This window comes from Pelmatolapia mariae, linkage group LG12, assembly GCF_036321145.2.
Source record: "Pelmatolapia mariae isolate MD_Pm_ZW linkage group LG12, Pm_UMD_F_2, whole genome shotgun sequence".
Taxonomy (NCBI): Eukaryota; Metazoa; Chordata; class Actinopteri; order Cichliformes; family Cichlidae; genus Pelmatolapia; species Pelmatolapia mariae.
Genome location: NC_086237.1, coordinates 35052237 through 35072650, shown reverse-complemented (window position 1 = coordinate 35072650; position 20414 = coordinate 35052237). Strand labels below are relative to the sequence as shown.

Below are 20414 nucleotides of genomic sequence, written 5' to 3'. Positions count from 1 at the left end.
GATGTAGTTAGTGATGTGTTGTGAACAAGAAAACAATGAATACACTTAGCGAGAGAAATAAGTCAGAAAGGAAGTATTACAACCTGGAACGCTTTATTCTTTTTGTCTCTTCAAAACTCAGTCATTTCGGCTTCAAGTAGTTGGTGTCCTTATTGGTTCCACTTGTTTTTGTTTTTTTCATTAAAGACTGATGAGCCATGGCATCCTACTTATTTCACTTGTAAATATACAGAAAAAAAATACTAGAAATGTGAAAGTTAGACTTTCATAAGTGAGTGTCACCATTAAAATACGGAGAAATAAAAGCAAAAGTCAATTTACAAAGTTAGTCTTCTGCGTGTCAATGTACTGGGGATTTAGGGTAAATGGTTTTCAGACTGGTGCTGGATGCATGGAGTTGTGGGTAAAAGAGCATTCCTTGGTTTTAGACAATGGGGATTTGCAGCACGTGGACACTCACTCTGATATTTACTTGTCCGCTTAACTGTTTACTTCAAATCTAGTGGTTTCTAAAGTTAAATTATTCTGATTTTGATTAATTTTCCAACTTGGCTCTCTGAAGGTATTTCGGTTGTGAAAAATACATCCCTGCTAAATGAGTATCATACATCATTGTCTGACAATTTGAACCTTGATTTTACAACAAATACACGGGTATTAGGACAGACGTATCAAAGCAAAAACTCTCTGTTCCACACGGCTAGAGGGGTCTACTACAAGTAATTTCAATGGCTTAGCAAGCTACTTCCAATATAAAGTATTCTGTGTCATGAAAGTGGTCGTCTTAACTGGCTAAATCACCATGGTAACTTGTAGTGTTCTCGTAACCTGGTCAGGAGCTGGTTATGTTCTGGTTTTTAGTTTGAAAATCATCTGGAAGCGCCAGGTTTTCACACATTGCTAAAGTGACTGAATAAAGGTTCTTTGCATTGTCACAGGAAGGTGAATGTATTAATTTGGTGATACTGAAAATGTATAATTTCTTTTATACTTTTTTATACCTATTCAGTCAAATTGATTTCACTTTGATCTGGTGAGTAAACAGTATTGCATTTTACTGTTATATTTTTCAAATTTCCTTATAGATTTTAATCACCTTTTATAATCATCATCATATAATGTCTCTGATTGGAAAGGGTAGCACTCATATGGATCATTTTATATGCAAGAAGAGTTGCATGTCATGTGAAACTCCCCTCTTTTATGTGAGCACACACAGAGGTTGAAGCAGAAAGCTTAATAGAGAACGCTGACAACTACTGTCATGGTACCGATCATCTCCAACTGGGATTTTAGGGTCTGTTACGCCAGCTAAGGCAACAAAAGCCTGGCTTTCTTGAATTTCCTTCATAGTATACCCCTCTGGTTTTGACAACAAAGCACCAGCTAAGTTAATTGTGACCTGTAAGCGGTTAGCCTGGGTTGGCAGAGTGCTAGACAGCGCTACTTGCTACATAGACATGGCTTGTTGGTTGTTTTGGTCTGTGGTAGGAGCTTCTTCTTGGTTCCCAGCACTGGGTGTCAGTCTGTGATAGAACTCCCGGACTGTACACAAGGTTTCATCCATGTCCTCTGGGTATCGTGTCTGAAGTTCTTCATTGGCAACATAGTAGGTGTCAGCAAACTCGGAGAAGTAGCGACCCACCTCTGGGTGGCCAATCTCCAGGGGGGCTGAGTGAGGCTCCAGGTTCTCTGGAGAACAAAGGAAAAACATACTTCACGTGGGACTGAGTATATGTGACATGTCCATAAGTATTTGAACAAGGACTTATGTTTTTGTAATTTTACCTCTGTAAACCACAGCTGTCAGTATTCAATAAATACTAGTGACCCATTTTTACTGGCAGCCATACATGTTTAACAACTGATGTAGTATGCTTTGGATCATGAGCTGTTCCTTTCCCCTCTCCATGCTTTTCCCTTCCCATCATTCTGGTATAAATTCATCTTGGTTTCATCTGTCCAAAGAATGTCATCAACATTGTATCCATTTTTTCCCAGAACTTTGCAGGCTGCTTTAGAGGTTCTCTGGCACGGTGTAATCTGTCCTTTTAGCCCAATGATGGCCTCTACATCCTTATCGGCCTCTTAAGAGTGCCAGTGAACAGCTAACAAATGCAAGTTTAACACTTAAAATTAGCTCCAAATCCTTTATCTGCTGAATTTCTTATGCAATAATGGGGGAACTGACCTTGTCTGGCCATGAAACTGAATGTTCGTAAATGGAGTAATTACCTTTGAGCCTCTGAAAATGGGCGTCTATGTACAAAAAAATGGGTATTTAATAATGCAATACTTTTGCTAAACCTCTTAAATTGAAGCTGAAAGGGTGACACGAATCATATCTGATTGATTGGTTTTAAAATCCACTGTGGCGCTGCACAGAGGACAATTACAAAATAATATGTCAAAACTGTGTAATGAAAAATTAAGTTCATCAAGATAATTTCAAATTCAATTTATTTTCACATCACAGCTTAAAGTCCTGTTCATTTCTGGAAAGTGGAATAAGCACCAGAGCAGTACACAGAGACTGGTTAATGCTGCATTCTTAAACAAGTCTAAAGTTGGAAATTCAGAATTCCCAGTCTGATTGTTTTTGTGGAATGCCCCTTTAACTTGGAATTCCCACTCAAAGTCAGAGCAGACCCACATACCCCAAGTTAGTAAAACTACAAACTTTCAATCTGTACTGCCACTGTTGTGTGTTTTTTACTCAGTAAATAAGCCATACGCAGAGCACTGATCAGACTCTGTCCATTAATGTGTATTATAAGTGCCAACAAAACCAAACAAACAGCTATATGCCACCTTGAAGGTGAAGGAATTTACCAAGTATAAACATTATTTACACATTTTTGTTTTCAATCACACAACCTGTACACAGGGGATGTTAATAGTTACCATCACCACACTATTGTATATGATTCATACCTTGTGCTGCATAGCGGCAAGTCCCATCCTGCACGAGTACATTGTAGAAAGGCTGATTAGCCCCATTGGACAGCTGATGGACCCTCATGGTGGAGATCCACTCTGGACTCATTGTACATTTAGGGTCCCATCCATAGATCACACAGTTATACCCAGACCTGATAAAACAGGTGGAAAAGAGCCAAAATGCTCAGGTGATCAAATATACAGGGTATGATCAGAGAGAAAGATCAGAAAGGATTTTAGGTTTTGTCATGTATGATGCATGGCAAATCACATTACAGTGTGACCTACCGCTTGTGTTTCATAATAAGGCCGACTGAATACTGGACTTCCAGGTGTTCTGGAGCACTACGCCTCTTCACCTCGGGTGTCACAGGGTGTTTCTTGTGCTGGATGTGCTCCAGCGTATGTTGCACCAAGTAACCCACCGCTCCGTGCTGGGAGGGATCCAGTGCCTGAATGTGCTGTAGGATGTCAAGCACCTGGGAAAAGGATAAAAGTCAATCCACAATGTGTTTATGTCAGTTATATGACCTCTGAGAATAGCTGTCCTATGCAGCTGCACATTATGTTACATATTAAACTATTGTGCAAGAGCAGTACAATGTTAATTGTTTTCAATTTTATAATATTTAACACTTAATTTAGGTAGAGAATGAGTAAAACAATACCAGTATAGTAACACTACAAAAACTACTTTCAGTAGTCTAAAAATCAGACCTCTTTTTAACAGACAGTTGGCTATTCTGACCTTTTCTGGCCAGATTCCCAGGTGGAAGTAGAGGCGTGCCTGCAGCAGCAAATACTGCACATTATCTGGGTTGATTGTGAGGTAGAGGTCCAGAGAGTCTCGGAGTAGCTGGTAGGATTTTTCATTGCCCTCACTGACAAGGGGGAAAAAAAGAAAAAATAGAAATAAAATAGTAAAGAGAAGATGCTATTAATTTATTCATCTGACAGCCATCAAATCCATTTTAATCATTTATTTGGCTTTGAGACTGTTTAATGCCATAATTATTTTGTCAGCTCATAAGACAAAAAGATACAATTAAGCAGGAATTTAGAGCAACATTCTTGATTAGCCTCTTTGTTTTATCATTCACTGATCCGCCCTTCATTTATCTCTAAGCGATTGTAGCAATTGTAGAGTCAGGTGTTCAATTTCCCTTACCCTCTCTTGCCGATGTTAAGCAGGTTTCCCACCATCCTAAGCAGCACCTCTGTGGTGCTTATGGCACTGTAGTAATCTGCTGTAACCTGGTGGCCGATGAGGTACTCGCACTCCTTTGCTGTCAGCTGCTTGCCTTTTCCAAAGGCATCAATGTAGACAAAGTCATAGATATCCTCACTCCTGCAGGAAAAAGAAATTCCATTAATGTCATAGAAATACACATTTCACATTAAACACACACTTTGCCACCAGGTTTAGCTTTGTATAATTTTATAAAACATAAATGATAATTAGTTTAGGAGTTTTAAGAATGTTAAAGGAAGTTAAAAAAAATGCTTGTCCTTATCTCTGAGTAAGGTGCAGAAATGTGTTTACACATGTTCCTATGTGTCTGTTAAAACACACTGGCATACATTTAACACACTCCAAAATCCCATTAGGAATGGTTGTTCTAACTACTGTAGCTGCATTTCATACCTCTGCTATGCAGCCATCACCGTTTATCATTTGTGTCTATTACAGGTAATCTCAGCAAGGGAAATCAATGGCAAATGACTGTCTGTGGTAGCTTAAATCAAATGAAAGATAAAAAAATAAATGAACATCACAATTTGCAGTCATTAATAAGATGACCCCACCCCCAAACAAAAAAAACAAATCAAAAGCAAAACTGTAAACTCCACCTTCCTGAAGCTGATGCTGATGAGGGTTGATTTACTGATTTATGTGTGCATAAATCCTGAAAATGGATGCGACTCAAGGGAAACGAAATAAAAAGCTTTGATCTTGATTATTTATTCCTCTCCTCCATGCTTTCCCTTCCATAAACTTCGTGCATGACAGCTTAAATTTCAGTCAGTAACTGGATCTGAATTTTTTTTAAAATGAAAGCTGTACCCTCTCGGTTTCTGGCACCAGCGCAGCAGGAAGTGGTTGGGAAAGTTGACGGGTTCCAGCTGAACACCCAGCCTCTGGGCCAATGTCATGTAGAGAACAGAGAGGCTTATGGGAATGCCTGTACGACGTAGTAGCACCTGCACAATTACCAAGAAGATAAGTGAAAATATTCCACAAAGACGAATAATTTGAAAATTATTCAAAAGCTTGACACCTTGAAGATACAGGATTTTCTGGAAAGTCTACCTGGTGGATATAAGAGTTGAGGGGGTTGTAGTAGTCACACTCATTGCCTTTGTATTGAAGCTGCTCATACAGGACAGAGTTAAGGGCACAAATGACCTGTCTCTGGAGCTCAAAGTCCTCTACAACAGAACAGTTACCTGCAATACACACAAGAAATAAAACATCAACCAAACTTTGCATTAAAGTGAAGGTTATGGGTTTTGTGCAGCTGTGCCACCTTTGCCAAACAGATTTGCTCATATTGACTTTTTTAGAATGCACTAGAAATGGAAGGCCCAAGCCTTCAGGCTTTAGGCATCAACTGATGATAAATCTTTGGAGAAACATTATAAAGGGGAAAAAAGACAAGAAAAGAAAGGCAAAGAAAAGAAAAGAAAAGAAAAGAAAAGAAAAGAAAGCAAATGTTCTTTTCAAGTTCTGTGAGACTTAAAAGCTGACCTTGGGCAATACGCAGGCTGGGGTGTGATGGGTTCTTGATTCTCAGCATCTTCTTGACTTTCTCTGTGATTTCATCCAGCTGGGCTGATATGCTATCGAGTGTAACATCGGCCAGTGGGTTACAATACTGATCAACTAGTACAGCACCTAAGGAGGAAAAAAAAGGAACCACAGGAATTATATAAGGAAAAGGCGGAAAGTTTAAATGCACTGTTATTTCAACATATTGTGCATAACAAATTTATTAGACCACCACCACAGTGGCCTAAACTCGTTTTTTCTAGGTTTCTGTAATGGGTAATTGACCAGTTTGCACAAGCTCGTCAATCGAAATTGTATCTCTTTATGCCAAAATAAAATGATTGCTATCTATGAATTTTCAAAGTTACTGTTATTTGTTTTTAAAAAAAGGTGGGAGAAAAATAATAACTCACATTATTTTTTCTCAAGATGCCAAATTACAGGCATTTACTTGCATTTCTGAACAGAAAAATACATTTTAATGGTTGAATGTTGTCATGGATCAATGTCTGACTTCTCAGAACTCAGAAGTTTGCTGGCTGAAATTTGGGTAGAAATTTTTATTTTTAAATTTTTTTTTGACAGATTTCTAAAATATTTGTGTTTTTTTTGTAGTTGTTGTTGTTTTTATGACTAATAATTTGTTAAGCACAGTATAATGTTATAATTAGTAGCAAAATTAGTAGCTACAAATTATTAACACATTGTAATAATAGAGATTTATAAGTCTACATAAATGTATAATAACTTTGTATTATCGGGACAGATGTCTCACCTTCTAGAGCTGACTGCTGCTCTGCGGGCTGCTCCAGGAAATTCTTCAGACTCTTTAGGATGTTTTGCTGTCTCAGGAAGTAAAGGATTTTCTTTGCATAGTACTTCAGGGTCAGGCTTTTCCTAATGTTGAGTCGAGAATGGAGAGATGGTAGATCAAACGAGAGCGCATGCAACAAAACAAACGTTATCATAATCACAGAGGTCTCCAAGAGGATTAACATGATCAACACCCGAACCCATTTGTGACTGCAAACTGTACACTCACCAGCCAGTTTGTTAGGTACACCTTGCTAGTACAGGTTGGACGCCTGTTTGCTTTCAGACCTCCCTTTATTATTCCTGGCATAGATTCAAGAAGGTGCTGAACATATTCCTCTGATTTTGGACCATTCGGACAGGATAACGTCACACAGATTTGTTGGCTGAATGTCCATGATGCAAATCTCCTGTTCCACTACACCCCAAAGGTGCTCTATCAGACTGAAATCTGGTGACTGTGAAAGCCGTTTGAGTGCTGTGAACTCACAGTCATGTTCAAAGGGCTAAAAGTGTGCAAGAAAATATCAGCCACACTAATACACTACAACCACCAGCCTTACCTGCTGATACAAGGCAGGATGGATCCCAGTTTCGTGTTGAGATGTTTGGTGTTCAGCATTTTCTGAAACTGCTAACTAACACCAGCCTGTATGGCACTAACAACCATGCTACATTCAAAATCACTTAAATTACTGTTCTTCCCCATTGTGATGCTGATGAACTGCATTAGGTCATCATTACATGCCTAAATACATTGATTTTCTGTAATTGGCTTGTTAGACACTTGTGTTAATGAGCAACTGAACATGTGTACCTAATACAGAGGTCAGTGGGTGTACAGCTATAGAGCAAGAATTTCAAGTACTGAGATTGTAGTATAAACACAATGCTGCTCTCACCTCTTGTCAGAGTTGAGTATGAAGAGCAGCTCATCTTCACAGAAGTGCTCAGGCATTCCAAGTGACTCAATTTCTGCAAAGCTGTCTCCCAGCACCTGACCAACGCAAGGCTGCGTTACAGACCTCAAGATTAGTTTGGAACATTGAAAGCCCAGGTTTTCTTGCATAAATATGTGCGCATGAAAAACCAAACAAAGACCATTATATATGTGTTTTCCATGCTAAATACTAGACTTGTAACCTGTACAGTTTGCATGTATTAAGAAATATAAAAAATTTCAGACGCATCCCACGTAATCTCTCACAAACATGCATTTAATTTGGTAAGATCAAATGTCGTATCTTAAGTGAAATATGTATAACTGCTACTGATCCACGTGTTGCCAGTCTATCACAAGGTATTAAAGTCACACGTAACACTGTAAAACAGATAACAAAAAAAAACAACACTGATGAAAATGATTACTCACAACTTCTGTGAAGAATCTCTTTGAGATCGATTCCACAGTCCTTCGTATTTGTATCCCAACTCTATGGCGTGTTTTGTATTCTCTGAGCCAGTCACAGGACTCATTCTGACGATAAAACCTCTGCAGTCTTGGCCATCTGTTAATGAAGGCAGTGTAATTTTTTTATTACAGGAAAACAAATAAAAATTCTGAATTATTTAACTGCCTGGTGCCTCAAGTGCTAGATGTTAGTCTCTAGAACTGTTTATCATCTTGCTGAAGAGGTGTCTTTTACTCTGCTTAAAAAAAGAGGAAAGCTGTCAGCCAAGGCACATAGGAGGAGGGCTTACAGTAACTAGCTTTTGCCAAGAGGTTCACTCTTCTGCAGATCAGAGGCTAACATTCAAGGTCATACAAATTAATTGTGGATGAATTCATTTGGTGTAATGGAGAATAAATTGCTACTTGCAAAAGCTGTAAACAATTATAAGCATGAGGCTTATGTTGTTGCAGGAGGGAAGCCACCGGCATGGCGTGATAATGAATTTGGTGCATCAGCAGAATGTCAACGGCTGACAGCTGCCTGTGAGTTCGCAGTAAACGAACCCACCTCAGAGCAGACATTTGGAGATTAATAGCTCTAAACTACGCATATATAACAAAAGAGTCAGATTCCTTTCCATAAATAGCACAAAAAGCCACCAGAAGCCAGTATAGAGTACCAAAAAAAAAAACAGCACCTGAGTTTATACTGGTGTCCCCAGACCTTCCCCCTTCCATGACAAACGTCGTGTAGCCGCTTGCAGCAACAGGAGACGTTACAAATGTCGACATGTTTGAGGACAGGGAAGCACAGGATGTGTTCGACCAACTCGGTCGGCAGGTCTGTCAGTTTTTTTGTTTGGGGGTCGGGAATAGTCCCATTTAGACTTGGCTGTCCCTCTCCATCCACAGGCGTCGCCATCTTTACTGTTTACCCCGATTACCTCATTGCCTTTTCGCCGCCCCTTTATGGCGCAGGGGGCGGGCCGAGGGTGGAGCCACGTTCACTCAAGAGGAAATAAAAAGCGGTGCTGCCTTCATGACCATCGGAAATTCTGCACATATTTTATTTTATTTATGTTTTATTTTTATTTTTTTGCAAAACAAACTACAGGCAAGTCAAAAATATGAAAAGGAAACTTTCCTTTTTAAAAAAGTACAAGTCTTGTTTAATAGGCAAGTAGTGTCAGATGTAATTAACAGGCCTCTACAGCATTTTACCCTTTGAGAAATTCTTTTGTTACAATTGTTAATATAATAATAATAATAATAATAATAATAATAATAATAACATCCATTGTCCCTCCTCTGCACAAGTCCAAGCCACCCCAAACCAAGCATCTCTAAATTCTCAAAACTCTTCAACTTTAGTGTAGTCATTTGGTGTAGTAATTTCTAATGCAGCCCATGAACACTCCCATTGCAAATCTTACCATTGTCAACTCTGCCTCCTCTAACTCAGCCTCCTGGCTATTTGTTGGTCCACTGTCTCCAAACCATCCATCATAACAGATCTTACTATCATCTTGTAGTACCATCTCCCCACATCTCCACGCTCTCTTCCACTACTACTACTAATAATATTCTCTGAGTTATATGGTAGATAGTTATTGCATGAGGTATAAAGGATTTCCTGGATCTGTCCACATGTCAGCAGAGCTAAATCCGTCTATTAGAGAAAGTGTTGACTATTCCTGTCTAGTAAAAAATGACAGAAATTATACAGATTTTTTTTCTTTCTTTCTTTAATTTAATTTAGTATTTTTTCTTGCTTTTGTTAGTGTCAGAAAGTTTAAAAGTCCCATCTTATTTAGGCTACATGAGGCCAAATGTTACTGGTGTTGATTTCCAGGAAAGAGATCCTGCCCAGTATTTAGAACAGATGCATTTGTTCTTCAAGAATCCACTGCTCAAATGCCCAAGATTAGCTGATATAGTTTTTCTTTAATTTAAATGCTTTTAATTCATTAATTCATTAATTTTACTGCCCAGCACTTTAAAATCAAATGTATTCAGATTATGATCCCATTTCACAGACTAAAGCAGCTGCTTCTCATAACTGAGACACAATACAATCAGGTCTGCCATTTTTGTCTGAAAAATACAACAAACGTTTTATTGATCACCAAAATAGTTGTGGATTTAATCACCACAAAGTGAACCCCTTGTGCTTGTCTTAGAGTAAGAAAGCGAAGTGCATGCAACTATTCATATTTATAAAGGCTAAGCCATAAATAGCATTCTACCATAAAATAAAATGGCATTTTATGTCAATGCCATTATTATGTACTACGTTGTCATTACAACATTTTGGGCGGTACCCGAATGCATCATTGGATGAGATGGCTAACAAGTGGTTAGCAGCGGTTAGCTGGTGTTTCGCTTCCTTTTTAGCGTAGTTCATGTGTAACAAGTTAAGTGTTTTGACGTTTCCAGACGGAATGATTTGGGTGAGACGCATAATTGTGAACATTATCGTATTTCTTACGGATCTATGTAAAGTTGTCGCCACTTAAGGGTTCATATTATATGTAAGCTTAGTTAGCTAACTAGTAGCAAGCCTAAGACACTACGCTGTATTTATCTGCTTGGGATGAATGTATTGATAATTTTCTTTTTGGGAGTTAAAGGGAAAAATAACATAAATACGTAATTGCGGGACAACAATAGAGCAATAACATGCCAGTTAAAGTCTTAAAAACTGATGTAACTCTCGTTTGAGCATCCAGCGATAGATGAACGATAAATACTAAGTCTGGAAAGTCACATGCACAGCTGTGCTTATCTTTCAACTATGCCGGATGACTCGTCTTCTGTTTCCACCAGAGAGTTAAAAAAGTTAAACAAAATGGCTTGACCGTGCACTCAGTTTGTAGGTAAGTGTAGAAGCGATTTTGAACAATTGAATTGTTAGTTTTTTTGAACTGTTTGCCATGGCAAGTGCCTTAGCAGCAAAAATGGGATTTAACTCGCTGATGAGAAAACAAGCGAAGACCTTCAACGTCAGGATCTCCACAATGGAGTCGGACCTGGAGTTTAGCTGCGAGGTGAGACTAATCTTAAATCCATTCAGCTTGAGCCAAGACTTTTCGACATTTGTAGTGACCGTGACCACAACACCAGGTACAGCTAATAACGACTAGTTACTAATTGCTATGCATTGTAATGCATTTACAACTGCACTTAATGCTTGATAACAATCTAATGGATACAGCAACTGAATGGGTACAGGTGTCCATTCCTTTTTAAGATAAACAATTAGCACTTTTCGACACTAGATGGCAGCAGTCAACTGTGACCCATGAACTGAACAGCTGTAGCTGATATTATGGTGATATCAGCTACAATTTATATATAATATTATATATAAACATATAACAGATAATCATCTGTTATTTGTTTATCTGTGTCTTCTGCACCAATGTGATCAGGGAAATAGTTGGTGGCAAAAGTCAGTGCATTATGAGGTTTGCTGAAGTTTATCTGCTAGCAGTTTGGAGTATACAACAGAGATTTATGCTGCTTTTTAAAATGTAATTTTGGCCTTTATGTGGTGTTTTGGGTTTATCAAATGACTTGGGGATATGTGAGAATTGAAAGACATCAAAATGACTTGCAGACACCATGCCTTTTTTTTTTTTTTTTTACAAGGGAGGAACCCCACTTAACTTTAGAGATAGTAATTACACATAACAGAGTCATCCAAGTTGTAGGTTTCTATTTTCTGTGCTAGGATAACGATTGTATCAATTATGGGTTGAAGAGAGAGCACATAATAAGTATTGGTCATATAGACAGTGTTTTTTCAGCCTTGCATAGAAGTATTGCATGGTCAAGGTTGCCATTCCTTGTGCATGGAGAGTTTTTTATCCTATTCTTTTGCGGTTCTTAGAGCATTTTTTTCATGCCAGCCTTGGAAGCACTTGACAGTAGCTTGCAACCCAAGTTAACTCAGAGGCTAGAGATGAAAGCCAATCTGAATTGGATATGTGTGCCTGATATGCCTCCCTCTTAGCTCTCAGCAGGATGAGGAGAACATGTATGATTCTCTGCTTGGAACCCAGTGTTGTAATAGAAATGCCAGTATGACTAGATAACGAAGATGCAGGATATTATGAATGCAAAATTCCCTCCTATTTTTTTTCTGTGTTAAAGGTCAAGTGGAAAGGAAAAGACCTTTTTGACTTGGTGTGCCGAACTCTTGGACTGAGAGAGACATGGTTCTTTGGTCTCCGGTATAACATCAAGGACACAGTTGCGTGGCTTAAAATGGACAAAAAGGTGACTGCTGCTCTTAAATTGTTAAAAAAAAAAACTACGTGCTATGTAAATGCTGTTAATATAGATATAGGAGTCATGACAATAAAAAAAATGTTGTTTATTTGTTGTTGCAGGTTCTAGATCAGGAGGTGCCAAAAGAAGAACCCATCACCTTTCACTTCCTGGCCAAGTTTTACCCTGAAAATGCAGAGGAGGAGCTAGTGCAAGATATCACACAACATCTCTTCTTTCTACAAGTAACTATACGCTGTTTATGTGCATCATTTTGTACATTTAGACATTTGTTCTCTCATTGTCAGTGTAAGTCAGGACATATGTAGTGCACACTGAAATATTTGATTTTAACAGATTTTTCTTTGGCCTCTGGGTTTGCTATGGAGATTTTGCTTGTCTCTGACATTATGTTATCTCAGCTGCTTTATAAGTCAAAATTACTTCAGGATATTAGCTACACAACATGCTTGTCTTGGAAGAACCGTGGATTTTGGATTATTACTTGGGTAATAGGGAAGAGCGTTTTTTTTCTCTACATTTTCCAGTGCAGGTGTGGGCATGTTTGAGCCTTTAAAATAACACAACATCAGAGGAGGAACTTTCTGAAAAAAATAAAAACAAACAACCCCCCCAACAAACCTACACCTAAAGCTTTGAAAATACTTTGCAACACAGAGATTATCCATTGCACCCAGGCACACCATGCATTTGGCTAATGTGCTTTGTCTGTGACTTTCTTACTCTTCTAATCCAGTGGCAACAGGGCCTCTGAATCTATATTTTTCCCCCTAGGTTCTTGAGCAGAAGGCTCTGTAATATACTTTTTCTGTTCTCTAGGTCTGATTGTATGTGGCCACTTGGAATCAATGCACAACATATTACCGCTATCCTTTCTATCCTTTTAATACTCTTCTAGGATTTCCCACAGAGCCTGACAAACCATTCCCCTCGCACAAGATAGGATTTGTAACTGTGTGCTCGTCGTCCAGTGCCACCGGCCACATTTATCAATTAATAGTTAGATTTTAAAGGCTCAGTTATTGGCCCAATTAATAACATATCCTCTATGGAATGTTTATCATCATATCTAGCCAAATGTGCTAGTTTAACGTGACTTTCAACTGCAGTGCATTCCAGGGTTTGGGTAGAGCACTTATCTACTTAAGGCATGTAAAGTGTCTCTCTGTGTCCTTAATCTGTATAAAGGTAGTTGGAGTAATTTATTTATTCCAAAGGGAAGACCTTGCTTAAAAAAAGACAAGAGCAAAGAAATAATAGCAGTGCACAAGAAGTGCAGAGCTACAAGGGGAAATAAATACAAATGTGTAGTGAATTGTGTCGCTTGTCTTCCTATTACTTTGCTCTCATTAATTCCTATAATGTCAAGAGGTGCTCTCTGTTTAGTGTCACAGGCATGTCAGGTGGATTAGTCCTTATCAGAAATGGTCACCCACCCGTATAGAAACACACACACACACACACACACACACACACACACACACACACACACACACACACACACACAACAACAACACACATAGACACTTATCACATACTTTAGACCACTCGCACAAACAGACACACGCACATCTTTGTCACCTCAGCCTGTAATCTTAGCAACAACTTAGTCTCATTTGTAAACCAGATTCCAGCGTCATCCTCTGAGTGCATGCCATGATTAGGGGCTGTCACCTCTGGCTCCACACCTTTGTTAGTTCAAAAACAAGAGAAGACAGCATGACTGGCTTTGCAAATTAATGAGGTTAAAAGCATAAAATTGTCTTATATAAGTACAGCTGAAGTATGTTTGCACCATCTAACCTTACCATTAGATTTTGTGCTCAGTATGCAGTTATGCAAGCATGAAACTCAGTTAGTTTGATAGGTGATGCTATTCAGGTAGTGACACCTAATGAGAAGCAGAACTTTTATCAGGAGGGACCTTGTTATAGGGGATTCATGCCCATTAAAAAAAGTCATATTAATATTGTGATCCTTGACAGTTAAGTCAACACTAAACATGCACCGGTCTTTCTGTAAGCTACAAACTCTTTACCACTCTTGACACTGAAAAGAGTGAATTCATAGACAGAACCGTTAATCCTGGAGATGCAGAAATAACACATATTGTAAAAACGGGTGGTTCTCCTTTAGTTATCATTTGGTGCTTTTTTAGGACTTGTCATTAGGCTCTTCTGACTAGAAAGCTGGTATTCCTAGGGCATCTTAATGATCATATGAAATGGTGTTCTTTTATGTACATAGTTCCTGGCTCTGTCTAATAGGTCCCTATGTGACTATGATGTTTAAGTCTTACGATATTTATTTGGCACACTTCATCCTGTTTCCAGACCTCTCTCGAAAGTGATCAAATACCAAACACTGTAGCAGTGATAGTTGAAAGTTAAGTTACCTGGTTTGAAGACTATACATTTATGTAAGGAAATAAACACATCCCTTGGCACTGTTGTTTTTAACCATCTTTGATCAAGCAAACACGTAATCTGCTTTGAAGTACTGCCTTTATAATGGTAATATGCTCCAAGACACATAAAATTGACATTTTGTCATAATTGAAATAAAACAGATGAGTCACAAGAAATTGCTAAGTATGATTGTGGGAATCTCGTGAAATCAGGTTGAATCATGCAGGAAGAGACTCAGAAGATCAAGGAGAGCAAAGATGGTCGCATGTGTTGACATGATGTACTGCTACCCATTTGTGAAAGCTATTTCTGTCAGGGTATATTTATACTCATTCGTTCTACACATTTCAAGTGTTATTTAAGCAAGGTCCATGCCTCTCTTCACAAAATTAGGTAAGAAAGATGGCTCTCAGGAAGAGATGAATAGAGACTGTTCTCTGAGGCTTTGAGCTGCTGGGTCACTGAGACCTTATCAAATGGAAAAATCTACTCTAAACAGAAAATGTCTTACAAGCTCACACCTTCATTTATGACAGCTTCATATTTATAAAGTTAGAATCTGTGGTTCCAGGTTTAGTACCAATGAATGGAAACTTTTTTCTAAAGTTAAAAATGGAAACTGTCTGATTAAAAAGCCTGACATAGCCTGGGTCAGGCCCTCTTTTGTATGTACCAAGATCTCAAGAGCTTTCTATGGCCTTCAGAGGAAAAAAATAAAGCTGGTTATATTTCGGTACTCCTCAGGTGAAAAAGAAGATCCTTGAGGAAGATATTCATTGTCCCCCTGAGGCGTCTGTGCTGTTGGCCTCCTATGCTGTCCACGCTGAGGTAGGTACTCATTTTGGGACTTTGTGGATGCAGCTTACTAAAAACTTTCTAAAGATCTGAATGAACTTGTAAACAGCATGGATTTATTTTATGGGATTTCAGAAGAAATGCCATTTTCTCTGTTCAGTACCTGAATTTAGTACTGCATGTACTGTTTACTCTTATGAACTGTGGGTTTGACTTCTGTAATCTTCTCATATTTGGCTTCGCCTAGAGAAGCCATAAATCATCCAGTGTGGATCCAGATTGCTGCTGTTCAGTTCTTGATAAGGACCAGAAGAGCATATTTCATTTTCCCTTGATAGTTCCAGTGTTTTTTGGCTGTTTTTACAAAACTAAGAGGTGGAATTTTATGAACAGGAAGAAACTTGGTAAAAAAAAGTCTCCTTGAGAGATCACTATCTTTAGGATAGTGGTAGGATATTAGAGCTCTGCCTTTTTCATGAGGTACTACACAACCTCAGATGAAATATACAAACCAAGAACCTAGCTACAAGCTTATTTTTTTTAAAATAAGTGTTCTAAAACATAGAATTAGCTACACTCCTAAAGCACCAGCTGGGTGTTGCAGCCACCCAGCAGGTGTGGAGGCAGCAGGAAATCTCAGCTAAATAAAATGGCACAATCCATTTTCTTTAAACAGTAGCATGACATTCGTTACTAAACAGATGTGAAAGAATAGTCCATTGTTCAGTTTCATGGCTTTAGCATTTTGCTCTTTTAAGTAAGGTGTAGAAGCTGCAACAATAACAAGGAACTTTGTAGTAATAGGGGTTATCACCTTGAGGGATGCAATACTGTTGTGGAAAAATCCTGCAGTTGGCAGCAAATGGTTTCCCGACAGAGAAGTCATAAATCACCCTTAATTGATCCAGATTGCTGCTGTCTAAGTTACAAAAGTGAAGGAGGTTGGGTATATTGAGGTCTTCTTCAAAGGCAAGATTATGATGATGCATGAGATCGATAGGGTGATTGATGGATTACGTGGTTATGCTCTAACTGATTCTGCTTGTATTGGTTGGTAGTTGTGTTTATGACATTCCAAACAACTTGCCAACAAGGAAGTTGCAGACTGACCTCTGGTGGACAAACTATGTAACACCATACTCATGACATGGTTGAAGGGTTTTTCTTCTGTCTCTTACTCAAATTCAGTAGTTCATTTATTGGTCGTTATAAATGCAGAAATGGATATATATCGGGAAATAGCAAATTTATAGGCCAGATAAGTTTCAGATCCTCACTAATTATTGTACACTCTAGTTCTAACTAATAATATACATAAAAATACAAATGTTGTTAACTAATATGGAAGAAGCTTGTAGTAGAGCCATTTGTCTAGGAGGTGGTTATGGAATTGGTTGAACAATCATTCAGATTGCTAGACTTGCGTAAATGTTGATTTAAACAAGTTAAAGCCTGAGAAATTAGAATGTAATCAATGTGAATCATTGAAGATTCCCAAAATGGAAGAAAATGCAACTAATTGCACTGGTGGATTATTCATGCCAGCTCAAACTGACCTTTTCAGAGTGGCTTTTGCCAAGGGTTAGGTTTAGGGTTTAATTTTGTTTGTTTTTACTTAAGATTATTAAAATTACTTTGATGTCTGTTAGCTGGTGATATGTGTATGCTAGTCAATATCTTTTCACTGTTTATTTTTTCAGTACTTTACATGAAAGTAGGCATATTACCTCTATAAAGTGCATTGCCCTGTATGAAATGTGCTCTGTTTTTATATGTCTTTGATCTATTGGTAAAGGATCACACATGTTACCTGTAGGCTATGGAAATCATTCCACAGAAAAGAGCATGCTTAATAAATGTCAAGCGATCTTAGTCGTCTTGGTTGAAGGATCCCATCTCTCTTAAATTTGCAAGAAAATGATCGGGAAACTGAGGTGCAGCTTTTGCTTGCTACCTCAAAGATTTGCCCAAGAGGCCTCAGAGACTTGCCTTTCCATGCCAATTTAACAGGGCTAGGTTAAAAGAGACTGTGTGGATCAAGAAAAGTCAGCAAATCAGCACAATCCCTGTGCTCCCCGGTATCAGCAACAACACAACATACTGGTCCACAATCTGTTTTTTATTTAATCAGCAGTCCACTTTGATTAGTGTCAGTTCGAATAAAATGGCATTGTAGAAGGGGGGCAGGTACTTGTTTAGTAGTGCAGCTGCTGAGAGGGTTTTGGCAGACGTTTCCCTTCTCCTTCTCTCATCATGAGCTGTTTTTGTCCATAACCACTGTGCAGACAGTGGAGTAGAGTATATCACACAGTGGGATCTACTTTGGTGCTCTGGCTCATCTTTAATCATGATTATGCCACTCTGAAGACAGCAATAGGAGGAGAGTAAAGGCTTATTCAAGACTGCTTTAATGTTTAAAAGAGAATTTCTTTATAATGTGGATCATAGCTCTGTTCAGGTCACACAGAATTCGTCTGTGTAATCAGTTTTAAAGGTTAGTAGAAAGTGCTGTATAACTCACAGTGAACGCAGTGGGAAGCTAGAAAAGCTAACATTACCATGCATGAGTTGTAAAGAATGCGCAAATAGAGCAGAAAATAGAGGGTGGCGAAATTTGTGTGTAGACAGAGACTCTTGATTCTTTTGCAACTGTTTCACCTGTGCATGGGCACAGAGTAATATTCATACAGTAAATTCAAAGAATATAAAATAATAAAATACTCAAAGGCATAACCAGCACTATTTTCATCAGTGATTAATCTGACAGTAACATTCATCATGGTCTTGCCGATGGTCAATAAAATGCCCACTGCAATTTTCTCAAGGCCAAGGTGAAGTCTTGTGTCAGAGACTTCAGATTGTTTCACAGTCATGACTTGCACTTAGATGTAGAATACATATAATGGTTTATAGAAGTTTCCACCTTACACTTGCATACAGATCAAAAAAATGTGAAAATGTATAAAATAATTATTAGTTACTGGATTTGAGATCTATACCTGCTGCCCTGTGCTTATGTGTGTTGTGTGTGGATTTTACAGTTGTGAAAAATTCAGTACACTCCATGGAAATTGTTCTTTTTTATAGAAGTTAAACTTTGATCATCTCTTAAGCTGCACATATTAACCTGTCAGGGTTTTCAGTCTTTTATGTCAGTGTCTGATGTTTTCAACTCAGTGAATGATATTTCAAAAGAAATAATATAACATTTCAAAAAACTTGTTCTGAAATATCAGAAAGTAGAGAAATAGAGAAATGCAATATGCATTCAAGAGGTTGATCCATAATATAATTTGTTGATGGAGTATCGTCATTAAACGGTGAACTTGATATCAAAGGAAAGCTCACTTTGTTAACTGAGAGTAAATGTTAAATCTTATAAATATATAAACCTTTAGCTCTTTTTTTTTGCTGCTAACAAAACTATATTCTTGAAATTCCATAAGAAAATAAGCATAAATTAGTCTCTAATAAACTTTTTTTTAATGATAAAGACACCATTCCTCTTTGAACTTTGGGGATATCTACCGTTGGTTCCAATTGTACACAGTTGTACACGTTGGACTTTGTGTGTTCTATATGTTCTTTCTTGTATACATTTTCTAAACTTCTTATCAGGGAACACAGGGGCCTGAGTAATGGAATGATGAGCTGGAAGGGAAAATCCCCCCCAAAAAATATTCCACATATTTTACATCTAAGTGAAAGATGCAAGTCTACGATTGTGGGAAAAATCAGAAGTCTTTAACTATTGAAGACATGACTTTGGTGGGCATTTTTTTGACCATCTGATGATGAACCATGGACCAAGACCATGATAATTATTTTTTAGATAATAACTGATAAAAATAGCCCTGGAGATTTTTTGGTCATTTTCAGAATTTCATTAGGGAAGAGAAAACTGATAAGTTGCACGAAAAAGTAAGTACACCTCTACATTTTTTGGATCCATTAAAATAAACTTAGAGGGTTCAGACTAGATGCCAGTGACAACTTTTTGTTATTAAAGAATGAAGAATGAAGAAAACAGGGTTAACCCAGGGCGGTAATGTTGTTCGTAATAGTGTTTTCATTTGTTTATCTTATAATTTGTGAATCTGCAAACATTCCCACTCAGTCCTTATTTATATGAACGTAGCTATATTGTGGTGGGGCTTGTTTATTTGTTTTGTTTATTTTTTTGTTTGTTTGTTTTGTCTTTGCTTTACTTTTACTTTATATGTTGTTTGTTGAATTTAAGGCTAAAAGAAAATTAAATCAATGAGAGGTAAAATTTGAGGGGGTAGGGACTAATAAGTGTACACTTCTGCCTACTCCTTTTCAAACAAAAGAATGGAATAATATTTTGTAATGATTGTGAATGCACATGTTTGAAATAAAAATGAACTGAACTGAAAGTGTGGTATGTTTTCATGCCAGCATCTAAAGAACTCTATGATTGTGGAATCTTGTGAGTCTGGAATGAAAGTCATCTAAAAGACTTGTCTTGGATTGGTTACCCCAGTGTATTCAGCCCAAAAGTACACTGTTTAATGTCTGTAAGATCACCAAAATGTCCTCAATATCTGCAGGTAATTCTCACAGCTGCTGGCTGGTTTGAAAGTGCATGTGTATACAGCCAGAAAGAGATTGCAGAAATTTGACCTGCATGGGAGGCATGCCAGGAAAAAAGCCTTTTATGATGAAAATGGTTTGGGGTTGAGTCACTGCCTCAGGAACTGGGCAGCTTGCAGTCATTGATTCAGCTTTGAATTCTGCATCAAATCAGAACATACTTAAAGATAACGTGAGACCACATATCCAAAGCTGTTGTCAGAAACAGTGGGCAATTATTCAAAAATGACTTTAAGAAATGATTCCTGGTGAAGGGAACAATCCTAGCTTATGTATTAAATCTTTCCACAGATATTAAAAGTATTCATATTTAACAGCGGTTGCCTGGTTTGAGTTTTCATGGTGACTTGCACCCTTTGCAAAGTCAGTTTCAGTTTCTTCCTTCTGG

The 20414-nt window shown here is 38.0% G+C and overlaps 2 protein-coding genes across 3 annotated transcripts in view; one reads left to right on the top strand and one right to left on the bottom strand.

The window, feature by feature from the left end:
* Positions 1–62: 62 nt before the first annotated feature.
* Positions 63–8845, bottom strand: fbxo21 (F-box protein 21). 2 transcript variants are annotated; one of them, XM_063489290.1, is made up of 12 exons: positions 8615–8845; positions 7896–8031; positions 7426–7520; positions 6486–6607; positions 5690–5836; positions 5252–5388; positions 5006–5142; positions 4109–4288; positions 3689–3821; positions 3229–3419; positions 2935–3092; positions 63–1692 (listed from the first exon to the last, which is right to left on the bottom strand). In XM_063489290.1, exons 1-12 carry the CDS (start codon positions 8836–8838, stop codon positions 1451–1453), a joined length of 1902 nt encoding a protein of 633 aa, XP_063345360.1. In that variant the 5' UTR covers positions 8839–8845; the 3' UTR covers positions 63–1450. The 2 variants fall into 2 exon arrangements, with proteins under 2 accessions (XP_063345360.1, XP_063345359.1); XM_063489289.1 differs by having other exon boundaries at positions 64–1692; positions 7426–7535.
* A 1399-nt stretch (positions 8846–10244) lies between these two features.
* The window catches only part of nf2a (NF2, moesin-ezrin-radixin like (MERLIN) tumor suppressor a), a 34727-nt gene continuing 24557 nt past the window's right edge, over positions 10245–20414 (top strand). The window contains exons 1-4 of the mRNA XM_063489881.1: positions 10245–10963; positions 12072–12197; positions 12311–12433; positions 15362–15445. Coding sequence (XP_063345951.1) covers positions 10850–10963; positions 12072–12197; positions 12311–12433; positions 15362–15445 — 447 coding nt within the window. The 5' untranslated portion in view covers positions 10245–10849. The remainder of the gene's footprint in view (positions 10964–12071; positions 12198–12310; positions 12434–15361; positions 15446–20414) is intronic.